Raw genomic sequence first — 14,246 nt, 5'->3', positions numbered from 1 at the left:
GCCATTTCCCCTCCCTCTATTTTGGATGCGTATAGTGCATCCGCAGAAAGCTGCCTTTTTCAAGAAAACAAGGCACTTGCTTTCGATACGTTTCTCATACTCATGGTACTCTTCATGACAAACGTGCTATGCATGATCTATGAGTGTGTGTATGAGAATTATAACGTACTCAAAACAACACGAAGAACGAACGACTACTCCCCCTTGATTTTGACATTTCTAAACGCTGTTGAGGTAAATCCTATAGTTCATTGAAATGAAACAAATTTTATGCGTTTTCTTCTGTAAGATGGACCTTGTCCTTCTGTGTCGTCTTGATTTTACAAGAGGAATCTGTCTCCCTAACCTTACTCAATTATGCTCTAAATATTATTTTCGAAGGATACTCGTGTAGCAGCTACCACAATAATTACCTGTTCTTCTCTAGGCCTTAAAATCACGACTGTCAACCCTGCTGACACATATGCTTTTATTCTAGGTTGCCGCAGATTTCATCATGGATGTAGCAACACGGAAGGCTGAATCGAAGTCGCACAAGAAATCCAAGAAAGAAAAAAAGGAAAAGAAGCATAAAAAGTCTAAAAAGAGTAAAAAGCAAAAAAAGAGGATTAGAGAGTCTTCCTCATCATCTTCCTCTTCAGTGAGTTGTGTAACGTTCTTAAATCATAGGCTTGTGTCAGTTTGTACAGTGTTTTTGTTTTACAGTGTTCTGATGAAAGTGGCAATGAATGGGTAGAGAAAGCTCCAGAAAAAGAAAAAGATGTGAAAGAAGTCTCAACACTCAGTTCCAGCTCAGCCCCTGAAAGAGATGAATGGATGACTGTCCCATCTTTGTTTGCTTGCGTGACGAGAGATCAGCTTCGTGCTGCTAAACAGCCCACCGAAAAGCAGAAAGAGCAAGAAGCGGCAAAGTATATGCTTGACCGGGTATGTTTATCTATGTTTTTTCTATTCTAGAGGAATACTGTTCTTTTGGTGTGTATGGCATAAGTTTTTTGTTTTGACTCCAGCCTGGGCAAAGTGGCCGTGAACTGAACCCCTACTGGGCAAATGGTGGAACAGGCTTGCCTTCTGAGAAGCCTCCTGAGCCAGAATCGCTATCATTGAATTCTACAACAGTTGGTGATCAGGGTGTCAATTGGCTTCGGAGAGCCCTACAGCGAGCCAAGGAACAGGCAGAAGAATCTGGTCGGTCATTGGAAGAGATTGCTGCTGAGCGATGGGGGGTAGGTACACGTTAACCATTAATAATAATAACAACAATAATAATAAAAGTTTTAACAATGATTCTCTTTGATCTGCTCTAGTCCCTTGCAAAACTGGAAGAACTTCTCTCTGAGGCTGAGGGCCGCAAAGTTTCCTTGTCCCGAGATGACAAACGAGGGGGTAATGATAGATTTAGTAGGAGACCTGGATCTTACAGCAAGGAAAGAAGAGAAGATCACAGAAGAACAAATGAAGAAAGGTCTGATACAAATAGAGGTCAGTACTCTAGTGGCTCTGAAAGAAGAGACAACGATAGAGACTATAGAAGAAAGCCAAACTTTTCCAGGCCAGATAGTGAAAATTCTTCAAGCTCCAGACATAAATATAGTGGAGAGGAGTCAGATGCAAGAAGTGATGACCGAAGACAGAAAGCACGGTCCTATGGAGATGATGAATCTTATGATAAATACCGTCAGTCTTCATCTGAAGGAAGGTCAAGGCTTTCCTTTAAAAAACCGGGTGAAAGTGATTTAAAATCTTCCTCAGATTATAGGTATGGTCAGGGCTCAAGTGGAAACAAAAACTGGCGTAAAAAAGATGCTAATCCTGTATCAAATGTGCCGAAGCCAGAGCGCTCAACAGCCAGAAAGGAAAAATCAAAATCTCCTTCACCAGCCCAGAGTTCTAGCTCAGAATCAGAGCCAGAAAGTGCACCACCTATTAAAGCACCTGAGGAACCAGAAGTTTTATCAGATCATCAGTTGAATGAACTTGCTGCCAAATTGGTGAAAGCTGAAATCTTAGGTAATGATGATCTCGTTGCTCAGCTGAAAAAGAAGCTGGAGCTAGCGAGACAAGTGCGTGCTGCCAATCCAAAACTGGTTGCATCGAGCTCTAGAACTGCGAAGTCTGAGCAAGAGGTTGTAGTCCTTACACGAACTGACTCTAAGGGCTTTGCTCGACCTCTTCAAACAAAAAGTGCCCATCCCGAACCAGTTGGTGGACGGAGAAAAAAGGAAAAAGCCGAGACACATGGTGCAGATGGTCAGAGAGTTCGGTACTTTGCAGATGATGATAAATATTCCTTGCAAGATATGTTCCAGCAAGAGAAGCTTACCACTGTTGAGGACCAAAATGAAATGTTCACAAAATTGGCCGGGAAAGACAAAAGACAAGAGCATGATCTTGATATGGATGATATATTCTCTGAGAGGGCTCGTCAAAAGGATTCTGATGGGAAGATAGAAGCTAGAGAAAGAGGAAGGGCTATACAAGAACATAAACGTAAAGAGAAAATGCTTGATAGCTGCAAGTGGTGCTTTGATGGGAAAGAACTTCAGCGTCATCTGATTGTAGCTGTTGGTGCCAAGTCGTATGTCTGTTTGCCTCCTTACCAGTCTTTGACAGAAGGACACTGTCTTATTATACCCCTCCACCACAACACCTGTTCTACTATGCTGGATGAGGATGTTTGGGAGGAAATTCAGGTGCATTCACTTAATCTTTTCAATCATGTTCTTTCCCTATCTAAAACTGAATTGAAAGCTCATTTTATTTATTTTTTTCCATTTGTAGGACTTCCGGAAGGCACTAGTAAGAATGTTTGCCGCAGATGATGAAGACTGTGTTCTCTTTGAAAGTGCAATGTACCTCAACAAATTTCCTCACATGGTCTTGCAATGTGTTCCACTTCCACGAGAAACTGGAGACATGGCTCCAATCTATTTTAAGGTAAGACTATTGCCCCCACTGTTTATTTATCAAAAACAGATATAAGGTGTGCTTAGCCTTTCCATTGCATTGCATTCCATATTTTATTTTTACAGAAAGCTATTCTAGAATGTGAAACTGAATGGTCTACTAACAAGAAGCTGGTTGATTTGTCAAAAAAAGATATCCGTCACTCTGTTCCAAAGGGACTACCTTATTTTGCAGTGGATTTTGGAAATGAGGGTGGTTTCGCCCATGTCATTGAAGAAGAGAAATATTTTCCCACTAATTTTGCCCAAGTGAGTGTTACTGAGTTCTTCTCCTAATTCCTTTCCAGCTTGGCACACACTGTGCCCTCGTACTTACCCATTATTTTTTTCTTCAGGAAATCATTGGAGGCATGCTTGACTTGGATCATAATTTGTGGAGAAAACCCAGGGTTGAAAACTTTGACAAACAGCGCCGAAAAGTAGTAGATTTTTCCAAAAAGTGGCGTGATTTTGACTTTACAAAAAAGACAAATCAAGCAAAACGAATGAAGACTGATAACTCCAGCTCATCGGAATCATCACCTTGAAACAAATTGTACCTAAATCTGGAGGCTTTGTAATTTTAGACAATTAGAAGTAAAAAGAACTCAAAGAATATACTTTCTAACTAAATTGCATTTTATTTATCTTTTAACACGGTCCAACAAGTTATGCCAGATTGAATTCATGCATTTGTTATCCGTGTGTGTAAGGTACATTATCAATTGGCACGGCCATAATAAGTTGTTTTTTTTAACACAGCTTTAGTTTCTATGTCACAGCTTATGACTGTATTGCATTTTGGACAGAACAAAATACATTAGTCTGAATTTCTTATTACAAGTTACGAGCTCAATAAAATTGAGCTTATGGCAATGTAACATGGTCCTATGCTACCACTTTGGATTCCATTTTTAGTGCAAAATTTGACTCTATGAGAATCAAATTAAATTTATAACTTTTCTGACACATTGAATTTGTGTTAAACAATGAAACATCCACACTAGTAACAATGTTTTAGAGTTTTATGAAAGAATTAACAGTCACTTCTTTTATACATTACCGTAGACTTTACATTAAATTATTTTAAAACACATGTTCATAGTCTTTTTACAAACTGTTAACAAGTCTTAATTTCAGTTTTCTTTAGTAACCTAGAACATCACCTTTATTTTCCTCATGCAGTCTGAGGACAAAAGAAATCACACAAGTCTGTATTCCTGGTCCATGAAGTGCATCAGGACAACATTGGCTGCAGTGTTGCCTTCGGTCTGTGGAGTTACAGAAGTCCTCTAGGTTTTCCTCCTTAACCACCCGCTCCAGTATATACCATGCGAATAATGTTTTTGCCGCAAGCTTAGTTTCACCCATAGCAAGTTGCTTTAGACCCATGCCTGTTTCCTTAAAAATGATAGAAAGAGTGCACAGGTACTAGGTACTCATAAGAAAAAGAACAAACAAAAATTTGTGAGACCTTTTAACGACACAATTCTATTTATTTTATTTTCTAAATATTCTATTCAAGGAATCTGTTTTTGATTAGCAACTTTTACTTTCATATTAATTTGTCATAATTTGTGGAAGGTATTTCTTTTGCCATGCAATGGTGTCAGTGAAATTTATTATTAACTTCTTTTTATTTTTTGATCCCCCATTGGGACAGTGTAAGTTAGGCTCATTTTCCAGTTTAAAATTATATGTGCACTACTATGCTAGTCAAACATTTTTTTTTAGTCATTTAGGAGTGAGAGCTACTTGGCATTTCTTAATTTTCACTAGTGTGCTGGAACCATCCCATTCTTTGTGCGTGTAAGTGTTAAGTGAAATTTACAAGTTCATTGCTTTTTAAAATACATAAGGTGCTTGTTTGATTTAAACTCTATATTAATATTCTAAGTTGTTTTGTTCTGTTGCCATGTAGCAACTTGGATACACCTTTAATTAAATGTAGATGATCTTTAAAAATGTGGATGCAAGCAATCTTTTCGAGTTGATGTTGTTGTCCATGTCACACCTTGCCTATTTTCTTCCCGTTGCTTTGCATCACACAATTTCCTAGCTTATACAAAATTATACTTTTTTGAGCGAGATGAGCAGGCTAATTGAAATTGAGTATTGAACTCTTGATGATAATTGCTGCACAGCTGTTGCAACAGATTGACTTTGTTACCCTGCCTACTCAAATTCCCTTTTATCAATAAGGGAAATGTTGGCATCTCACTGATAGAATTAAATATCACACATTAAATATGGCTAGTGTATATCAATAAAACTAAATGTAATTGAGGCACAAGAGGTAACATGCATTAGGACGTCTTTTCATCTACTACCTAGAAAGAGGTTTGAAGTGTTTCCATATATGGTTTGAGCACAGCATGGGGCTAACACAAAATTGTTGTTTCATTTCTTGCATATCTGTGGGTGATGTGTGCGTAACTAGGGGCAACTTCGACAGTCTGGATTGGAGTCAGATTTCCACAACATTCTAATGGGATGTTGTCTAAGAAGTGATAAAAAGTGGTCCTTCACAGCGACCGAACACACCAGGTGATCAATAACTATAGAAAACATGAACACATCTTAATCACCATACTAGAGTATGTTTTAAATAAGTTTAAAAAAAATTATATTGTGAATAAAAAATGGCAGTAAAGAAGTGATAATGAACAAGGTCAAAGGTTGCCATGTGAGTATGGGTCGCAAAAAAAGTTGCAACAATCTGGCAGACATGATGTACAAAAATACAAAATAAAAATGAAACAAAGTTCAAGGGCAGTGTAAGTGTAAGGATAGGTTAAACCTTTCTGTATTCCACGATCCAGACTGCTTTCGGAGGCTCCCCTAGTGGCTTTTGGCACTAGCAGGTGGGGCGGTGGTTAGGGGAAGTCGGCCGGGCCGACCGACACAAGTAGAGGACTTCTGCTCGGCCCACCCGGTACGGTGTGCGTACGGGCGGCCACATCCTACACGGTGCTCTCAAGCTCCATGCGGATGTACTCCACAGACCTGGCGTGCTGTCAGGAGTTGGCGTCGAGAAGCAGTTCAGACGTGGGCACGCGGCGCGGCTGGTTGGCGATGGCGTCGCCGTCCACGCCGGAGAGGCGGCGCCCCGTGCCGTCGCTGCGCCGCCGGCTCTTGGTGCGGCGGTAGGTGCCGGGCAGGGAGCCGCCGCTGAGGCCGGCGCTGAGCGAGCCGCGGCTGCCGATGGTGCCCCTGGAGGACGTGACGCTGCTGAGCGTGCCCGCGCCACTGCCGCCGCCGTAGCCGCCGTAGCCGCCGTAGCCCGCGTCTTGCTTGGCCTGCAGGCGGCGGCGGCGCGCCCTGGCGCGGCACAAGACCAGCAGCAGGCAGGCCAGCAGCAGCGCCACGCAGCCAGCGCCCGCGCTCGCCATGGCGAAGTACAGCCCGCCCGGCAGCCACGTGAAGATGCGCCGCCCGATGAACTCGCACTTGGGGTCCGCCTCGTCGAAGCCCGACGGGCAGTTGGGGCGGCCGTCGCACCACAGCGACTCGCTGATGCACGCGTTCAGCTCCGGACACCTGGGGGCGGCACGGACAAGACGTTAAATCTGCTCCCACACTTTGAGAAGCACTCGGTGTCGCGGCCGTGGCACTCACTTGTGGGGGCAGTCCCAGCCGAGGGCCAGAGACAGGTTGCCCTTGGGGATGGCGTCGGGAGGCGGCTTGGCGCCCTTCTCCGACCACAGCCGCTGCTGCAGGGCCAGCTTGGGCCTGGAGATCTCCAGCCAGTGCAGCGCGGCCGAGGCCGAGTCGCGGCCCACCCACTCCACCAGGAAGCTGGGCGCGCCGTAGCCGCCGAAGCCCTGCGTCGCGCCCGCCGCCATGGCCGCCACCGCCACGGCCGTGTACGACTGCGTGCCCGGCGGCGCGGCGGGGAGCTGCTGGCCCGCCGGCAGCCCGAACCACTCCTCCGAGAACACGTGCAGCGAGAAGGGCCGCTCGCGCTGCGGCAGCGGGCACACCACGCGCGCCAGCCTGCAGACAAGGTCGCGTCACACCCCACTCCAGGAAGGCCAAAACAAAAAGGCACTGCTGGGGTTCGAACCACTGACCGGAGCGGCCGGCCCGAGTACAGCAGGATGCGGCTCCTCGTGTGGCAGCGCGAGGGCGAGGACCCTGTCGTGGAGTCGTCGATGGGGCCCGACACTGGCAGGAAGCTGCCCCACGTCAGCAGGAACAGGCTCTTGTTCTCGTGCGCCTCCACCATCCACGGCAGGCCCTCGCAGCTCAGGTCAGTGCGGCTGGACGCGGGGCTCTCGAACTCGATCTCGCCGCCAGCCCCTCTGCAAGAGGAAGACGCGCCGAGCGCCGTGAGGACGATGAGCGCCTGCCCGCGCCGCAGCCGTGCTCGGCGGGACGGCCTACCCGCCGCTTTGCGGGCGCTCAGAGACAGAGCGAGGAAACTCCACCACCCACCTCAGTCTTTGTTTCCTTGAGCATTCGTTGCTCCGCACCATCTCGAAGGTGGCGTGGAAGTGCAGGTCGTCGAAGTCCTCCGTGACGTTGAGCTGCGTGACGGTGAAGGCGAGCTCCAGCACGCGGGACGCCGACTGGTACACGAAGGGCCGTGACGTGACGGTGGTGTTGTCGCACAGGCAGGCCCGCGGCAGCCGCACGTCCCTCCAGGGCACCTTCGCGCCGACCGGGGCAAATAGAGGCCGTTGTTTCAGTCCCAATCCCGGATTATGTGGCTCGTTCCGAAAGAGAGAGAGAGAGAGAAAAGTCGGCTTGTTCTTGTTACCTCCCAGAGACGCAGCTCCGACGTCCTGGCCCCCACCGCGTACGCACAGCTGGGCCGGCCCGTGTGCGGGTCCGCCACGGTGCTGCACGCGTCGCTGTCCCCGCCGAAGGAGGCCTTGTCCACGGTCAGGCGGATCTGTGGACAAACGCAGCGCGGTGAAACGAACTGCTGCCGATTGGAGGCCGTCCCTGCGGACTGGGGTATCGCTGGCGCGGCGTGCACACCGAAAGTGAAGACGTACCCGCTCGTTGCTGGCCGCCTCGATGCGGTAGATGCAGGAGAGGTTGGCGGCGCCGCCCCTCCCGAACATGAAGACGTTCCGGGGCGAGAACACGTCCCCGGAGCGCAGCTTACGGAACAGGCGCGCGCAGGGGATGGGTGGCCGCGAGAGGGGGCGGCCCGCCGACGCCACTGCGCCCGACGCCAGGATGGCGCCGCGGCCCGTCCACGCCTCCCCGCCCAGGTTCGTGTCGACGAACTCGTAGTGCAGCCTGAGGAGGGCAAGGTGGCGGCGGCGTTAGCACGGAGCGTAGAGCCGACGATCCGGCGAGGTGGCGTGCCGCGTGAACCAAGGCTTACCTCCAGTGCACGGGGTGCAGGGCGGTGCCCTCCGTGATGGTGTGCTGCATGGTGAGGTCGGTGCCCGTGGACTCGTAGCTCTCGTGCGGCCCGCAGGACCGCGTCGTCCTGGTGGCGTTGCCCAGCGCGGCGTGCGCGCACAGCCGGGGCCCGTCCTTGTCGCAGTGCGAGGCCAGCACCGGCAGTCCTGCCAACAGAGCCGCGGACGGTTGGTGTCAGGCCGTCAGGTGGCCGCCAGTACGACGTCCTGCCTTCTGCCTTACCCGTGGTGCCCCCACCGTCCCAGATGCGCAGGCGCATGGAGCAGGCCGAGGCCGTCGACGGCGTGGCCGCGGGATCCACGCCGAGGATGTGGTTCAGGTCCGATCGGTGGTGCGAGCCGGAGCCGGCCTGGTTGGACTTGGTGCCGCTCAGACCGATCCAGGGGCTGGGCGGCGGTGTGCTGGCCGGCCTAAACAAATAGCAACAAATTTAAACTTGCTGCCCCCAAATTGTTATAAGCACACGGCAGAGGTTAAAGTTACCTAGGCGGCAGCAGCAGAAGGTGGTTGTGAAGCAGGGACGGTGGCCTGGCCGAGGTCGTGGTGGTGGAGGTGGCGGGCGTGGCCAGCACGGAGGGCAGGCTGCTGGAGGTGGACAGCAGCGAGTGGTGCGAGTACGCCAGGAAGTACAGCCACACCGTGTCGCCGGCCAGCCCGTGGAAGCGGTACGTGCACGTCGTGTTGGGCGGCAGCGTGTGGCGCGGGCTCAGCACGTGGCCCCAGCGCGGCGGCGGGTTACCCGCGCCGCCCACGCCCCACGAGGTCGCGTTGATCCAGAACTCGCACCTGGAAACAGAGCGGGGACGGCAAGCAGAGTCATGAATAAGTAAACATGGCAAATTGAATTATTCCGACACCGGATGATGTATTGTGCATTGTTGTCCTGCGGGATCCCCAAACGAGGTGTACCGTGTAGCGCCACCAGAGCGGCGACCCGCGGTCGGGAAAAGTTTTGCAGGGTAGTCCCCGCGCTGCCGCGGTCCACACGCTGACCGCACCCAGCCGTTCAAACCCCTCCCCCTCCCCTCTGGCAACACATCGCCCAATCTGAATGTGAATCCAGGCGCGCAGGGCCGCAGGGGCGGTACGCTGTGTACGTATCGAAGTGAACGGGCACGCATGAAGAGCGGCGCGGCGGCGCGGCGGCACGGCCCTTTTGCACGGCCCCAGTATAGCTCCTCTACCCCGCCACTTCCCTTTTCGTAAGCCGCACCCATGTCAGAATAGCTCGCAGACATCCGCACCCTGCTCCAGACGCCCTGCCGCCCCGCCCCGCCCCGCCCCGCCGCGCCACACCACATCGTGTCCATGTGACTGACCTCGCCTGGAAACGCACCCCTCCTGCTTCGCTTCATCGCATGCCGCCGTGCCCCGCGCAGGCACACTCGGCTACCGGTTTGCCTGCCAGCTCGGGAGAGCCTGCAGGTTGTATCGCGCTAAATCTTTTTAGCAGATGATACCTTTACTTAACGTTCGTTGAATGAGATTTTTTTCTCGTGTAGCGCCTATGGCGGCATGCTTTGGGAAAGGAGCAGGGCTTGCGATGCTCCCTGTGTACTTCTGTATTGCCTGGAGAGCCCCGCCCGCGCCCTGGCAGTCGGCCCCTCGCCGCCTCGCTGCCTCGCTCCAAGGCGACCGCGATCTTGTTGGCCAGCCCGGCGTGGCTCTGCGGTGGCACCGCACCGCGCCGCGCCGCCCGGGCAATGACGCTTATTGGATATGGGCGTCTGAGGGAGGAGAGCCTCTGGCCTCTGCCCCGTCCTCGCCCCCGGCCTCACCCCCCGGCCTCACCCCCCGGCCTAGCCTCACCCCAGGCCTCGCTCCGGGCTGCTGGAACGCAGGAATGAATTAAGCGGACATGCAAATTGGAGCAAACCTCCTCCAGCCAACAGGGCGGGGCAGGGTGGCGGGGCGTGCGGGGCGTGGCGGGGCGTGGCAGGGCCCAAGCAGGAGCAGGCCGGGACGAGACTCAAGTGTGCGCGCCACGGTGCCACGTTGCAGCGCGGAGGGGAGGGGGGAGGGGGGGAGGGGGAGAAGAAACGCACAACGACTCTTGCTGTACCGCCCCCTTCCTTTCCCCTCCCCTCCCCTCCCCTCCCCCGATCCCCCGGTGCCATTCGTGCTGGCAGGGCGCGAAATGACGTGGCGGTGGACGGGACGGGGGCCTCCTTGACCTCCTTATTGGTGTCGTTGGCCTGCCTTGGGCTTTGGCACACTCACTTGCGGGGGTCGCGCTGGTAGTCCAGCGAGTCCGAGTCCGAAAACATGACGTCCACCTCGAGCTCGAAGCCGCGCAGTGGGCTGAGCGCGTGCAGCGGCGCGGAGAAGGCCGACGAGTGGAAGGCGACGAGCATCTCGGGGCCGCGCGACGAGATCTTGGGCAGCCAGTCGCCGCCGCACCACTTGATAAGCACGGGGTCGCTGGTGGAGGGTCCGTCGTAGAACACCAGGTAGTCGCGCTCGCCCAGCGGCCCCGAGCAGTCGTCCCACACGCGCACCGCGCGCGACGTCTTGTTGACGCTGGCCGGCAGCGCGGCGGCGGCGCGCTTGATCTGGATCTGGAGGACAAGACAGTCAGTCAAGCGCTCGCGGAGGCCGCGGACGCAGTGGCGGTGTACGGCGTACCTTGTGCTCGGCGTTCTGGTGCACGGTGATCATGGCGTGCTTGCAGTGCGGCACCTCCTTCTGCCGCAGGCTCAGGAAGCAGGTCACGTTGCGGGGGTACATGCCGGGGTAGTTGGGGCTCTGCAGCTTGCACTTCTTGCGGTAGCACTCGTCGAACTGCCGGCTGCAGTACGTCCCCGGCACGCCCTGCAACACGGGAAGGGGCAGCTGTCACTCACCCGGACCGACGTGACGTGCGTGACGGCCTACTTGGCGGCGCGGACGAGCGGCGACAAAGCAGCCTCGTGGGCACAACGAACGGCGGAATGGTGCGGCCGGCGGCCAGCCATTGTGACGGGCATCGCGCCGACCGCCGAGCCGCTCGCGATAAAATTGTAATGAAGTCTGGTCCACGAAGGGAGGGGAGGGGGAGTGGGTCAAAGAGACGCCGAGGGGGGGGGGGTTGTGCTTGCGAACTGGCCGCGCAGCCGCCATGGTTGCGGCGGTCTGATGACAATGACGAACCGAGAGAAAAAGTTCTGGCGGATTTTCCAAAATCCGCCAAAGTGTGGTGGCAAGTGTTGTCCTCACCGTGCCGCGCTCGACCTGCTTGTCGTGGCTGCCGAAGCGCACCACGGCGTCGTCGCGCGTGATGAAGCGGTAGCGCAGGTGGAAGCGGAAGGGCGTGGCGGCGTGCGCCGTGGACGCGAAGAGGCGCAGCGACAGCGTCACGGTGGACACCTCGGAGAAGTACACGGCGTAGCCCGACGACGCGCCGCACCAGAAGCCGCCCGTGAACGGCCGGCCCAGCTCGGCCAGCGTCATGTGGCCGTCGGGGCAGCCCGCGTCCGCGGCGTGGCGCAGGTAGCGGCCCACGTGGAACTCGTCGAAGATGAGCTGCGGACAGAGAGAGAGAGAGAGAAGAGTGAGTCGGCCGTTCTTCCTCGTGCCGCACCGCAGCGCATCGCCGCTCCGTCTCTCTCGCACCCACACGGGGCGCCACCCCAGGAGCGCGAGAGAGACCGAGCGGCGAGGGCACTGCCAAGGCCGCGCACACACGCGCTCGCTCGCTAGGCGGGCAGATTGCTTAATTTGGTTCCCGGCCTCGCAAAGCGGCGCAAAGTGCTTGCCGCTTGCAGACTTGGGAAGACTTGCAGGGCGGCATAGGCTCCTCGCCAGGAGGCTGGCTGGGTCGGGGAGGGGCGAGGAAGGGGAGGGAGGGGGCAAATATTTACCGGATGTATCCGGCGTTCGCACAGGTGAGCCCCGTGCCCAGGGGACCGAGCCCCGGCCCGCCGAGCCACGTAGCTCCGCTCTCAGGCCAAAGCCCGAGACAAAACTTGATGCTCTAGTGCTTCCTATATACCTCCCCGAATCCCCCGGCGGCCCTCCGCCCCCTGACGGCCCCCCGGCCTCGCTCTACTAGATCAACATGGCGGCTGGCGGCGCACGGCCTTCTTGTGCACGGCCGGCACGGCGTGGCGGCGTCGCTCTGTCGGGGAAGGGGTCAACACGCAGAAAGAAGACGACGGCCTTTTGCCTGTTTGCGCCAAACAGCCAGCCGCCCGGCCCACCGCGAGTTTCCCCTCCACTGTAATTGAACGCCTGCACGGCCTCCTCGGCCTCCTCCGTCTTTGTGACGGGAAACGCTTTCAATGAGGCCTCCACCGCGACTCGCGGATCAAAGACGAGATTTTGGGTCCATTTTCTTTCTTTTTTCTATTCCCGCGCTTGCGAAGCAGATTCGGTGCCGCGGCCCACAGAGGGACCTCAGGGGGGCCTCAGAGGGACCTCCAGGGGGCCTCAGAGGGACCTCGGGGGCCCACAGACGGGAAGGGCGGGGCAGGCCCTGCCCCCGATGCTAGCAGGCTGCCACTCCAGCGTTTGCGCAGGGCTTCAATGGCCCTCCCCCCTCCCCTCCACCCCCGTCGCGACTAAAACACCACGAATAGAATAGGAATATCCAAGAGACCATAAAGGCACGCGGCGCCGTGACATGGCCGGTCGCCCCACAATGCCTACACTGTGAAACCGTGAGCCAACAAGCTTTATCGAGCGCGGGCTAGACGGTGGCTGGAAAAGCCGAAAGCCGAAAGCTGGCCAAGCGGCGCCATGCGGCGGATAGAGGATGCGGCCCTTCGGAAAATTTCATTATTTGGCGGTGCTGAAAGCGGTTGAAAGGGCTCGGGTGAAATATGTAAGCAGCAGGGTAAGAAAGGGCTGCCCTGGCGAGAGCCCCCGACCCCGGTCCCCCCACCGGCCAGCCGGCTTTGGGGGGGGGGGGGGGGGCAGCTGGAGTGACCCAAAGGTTCGCCGTGCGCCGGGCTTGCCCGGTGGCCAGATGTTTCGTCCTACACCACCGGGGTCGGCATTAGAAGCAGGGTCTGGAGCGGCAAACGGCCCAACGGCCGCGGCAATAGTTATGCGCTGCCGATTAAAACGGACCAGCTCGGCACCGCCACGGCACCGCCACGGCACCGCCCTCCGCCAGACCACAGGCCGCTGCCGGAGCACGCCACAGCACGCTAGAGCGCACCGGGAGCGGGCCGCTGCTTCGCTGTCGATGCACAGATTTCACAAAGGGTGGGGCAGAGAGGGGTCGGGGGACCCCGGCCAACCCCGGCATTGTATGCAGAGCTGCGCGAGGCGAGGCCGCGGAGCGAGGCGCACCTCCATCCACAGTCGGACGCCGAGAAAACGGGCAAAATTGCAGGGTCGGGGCGCAGAGAGAATACCAACGTGTGCAGACAATAAGGCGGTGGCGGTGACAAGTAGTATTGCCGGAGGGAGAGAGAGATAGAGAAAGTCGGGCGGCGGGGCGGTGAGTAGCTGCCGGGCGAGGCCACACAAGTTTTGCTTTTCATTTCGGCTCCCCTGCATTAAACTGCTGGCGGGGCCGGTAGTTACACGTTCCCTCAGAATAACAACCGCGGGCCGCCCTGCGCTCCGCCCTAGGCCCCGGTCGGCCAGCACTGCCAGCACTGCCAGCGGGGCGGTCTGGTCTGGCAGTCTCCTGTTATCAAGCCCGAGCGAACAGGCGCCGCCACCGCCCTCACAAGCAGCGCACCTTTTCGGTACTGTACTGCAGAGCCTTCCCTCTCTCCGCTGCTCCGCTTGTAGGACGCTCGGCCCGCCGCAGGCTCCGACCCACCGGGCCCACCGGGCCCACCCGGCCCACCGGCCTCGGATTACCCCTTCCCGTTCATTAGCGGGCACGGCGGGGCAGGGCATGGCGGCGACCCGCCAGAGGGTCCTCCTCCCCGCCCCGCCCCGCCCCGTCCCGCCGCTGGCCGAGGGTAACGCAATAGACGCACG

The 14,246-nt window shown here is 55.5% G+C and overlaps 2 protein-coding genes across 2 annotated transcripts in view; one reads left to right on the top strand and one right to left on the bottom strand.

The window, feature by feature from the left end:
• The first annotated feature begins 76 nt into the window (after positions 1 to 76).
• LOC117654117 (CWF19-like protein 2) lies at positions 77 to 3,578 on the top strand. The gene is made up of 8 exons (XM_034400314.1): positions 77 to 234; positions 479 to 640; positions 706 to 927; positions 1,011 to 1,226; positions 1,308 to 2,693; positions 2,782 to 2,937; positions 3,033 to 3,215; positions 3,302 to 3,578. Exons 1-8 carry the CDS (start codon positions 103 to 105, stop codon positions 3,491 to 3,493), a joined length of 2,649 nt encoding a protein of 882 aa, XP_034256205.1. The 5' UTR covers positions 77 to 102; the 3' UTR covers positions 3,494 to 3,578.
• LOC117643321 overlaps positions 3,564 to 14,246 on the bottom strand; it is a 24,599-nt gene continuing 13,916 nt past the window's right edge. Inside the window, exons 4-15 of the mRNA XM_034382166.1 lie at positions 11,523 to 11,828; positions 10,953 to 11,138; positions 10,548 to 10,885; positions 8,811 to 9,113; positions 8,550 to 8,737; positions 8,287 to 8,473; positions 7,949 to 8,198; positions 7,708 to 7,842; positions 7,383 to 7,597; positions 7,019 to 7,249; positions 6,564 to 6,941; positions 3,564 to 6,485 (exon numbers count right to left, since the gene is read on the bottom strand). Coding sequence (XP_034238057.1) covers positions 5,963 to 6,485; positions 6,564 to 6,941; positions 7,019 to 7,249; positions 7,383 to 7,597; positions 7,708 to 7,842; positions 7,949 to 8,198; positions 8,287 to 8,473; positions 8,550 to 8,737; positions 8,811 to 9,113; positions 10,548 to 10,885; positions 10,953 to 11,138; positions 11,523 to 11,828 — 3,240 coding nt within the window. The 3' untranslated portion in view covers positions 3,564 to 5,962. The remainder of the gene's footprint in view (positions 6,486 to 6,563; positions 6,942 to 7,018; positions 7,250 to 7,382; positions 7,598 to 7,707; positions 7,843 to 7,948; positions 8,199 to 8,286; positions 8,474 to 8,549; positions 8,738 to 8,810; positions 9,114 to 10,547; positions 10,886 to 10,952; positions 11,139 to 11,522; positions 11,829 to 14,246) is intronic.

Source organism: Thrips palmi, unplaced genomic scaffold (genome assembly GCF_012932325.1).
Source record: "Thrips palmi isolate BJ-2018 unplaced genomic scaffold, TpBJ-2018v1 HiC_scaffold_1, whole genome shotgun sequence".
NCBI classification, from domain to species: domain Eukaryota; kingdom Metazoa; phylum Arthropoda; class Insecta; order Thysanoptera; family Thripidae; genus Thrips; species Thrips palmi.
The sequence above is the reverse complement of the archived record's forward strand: the minus strand, read 5'-3'. Positions and strand labels throughout refer to the sequence as shown.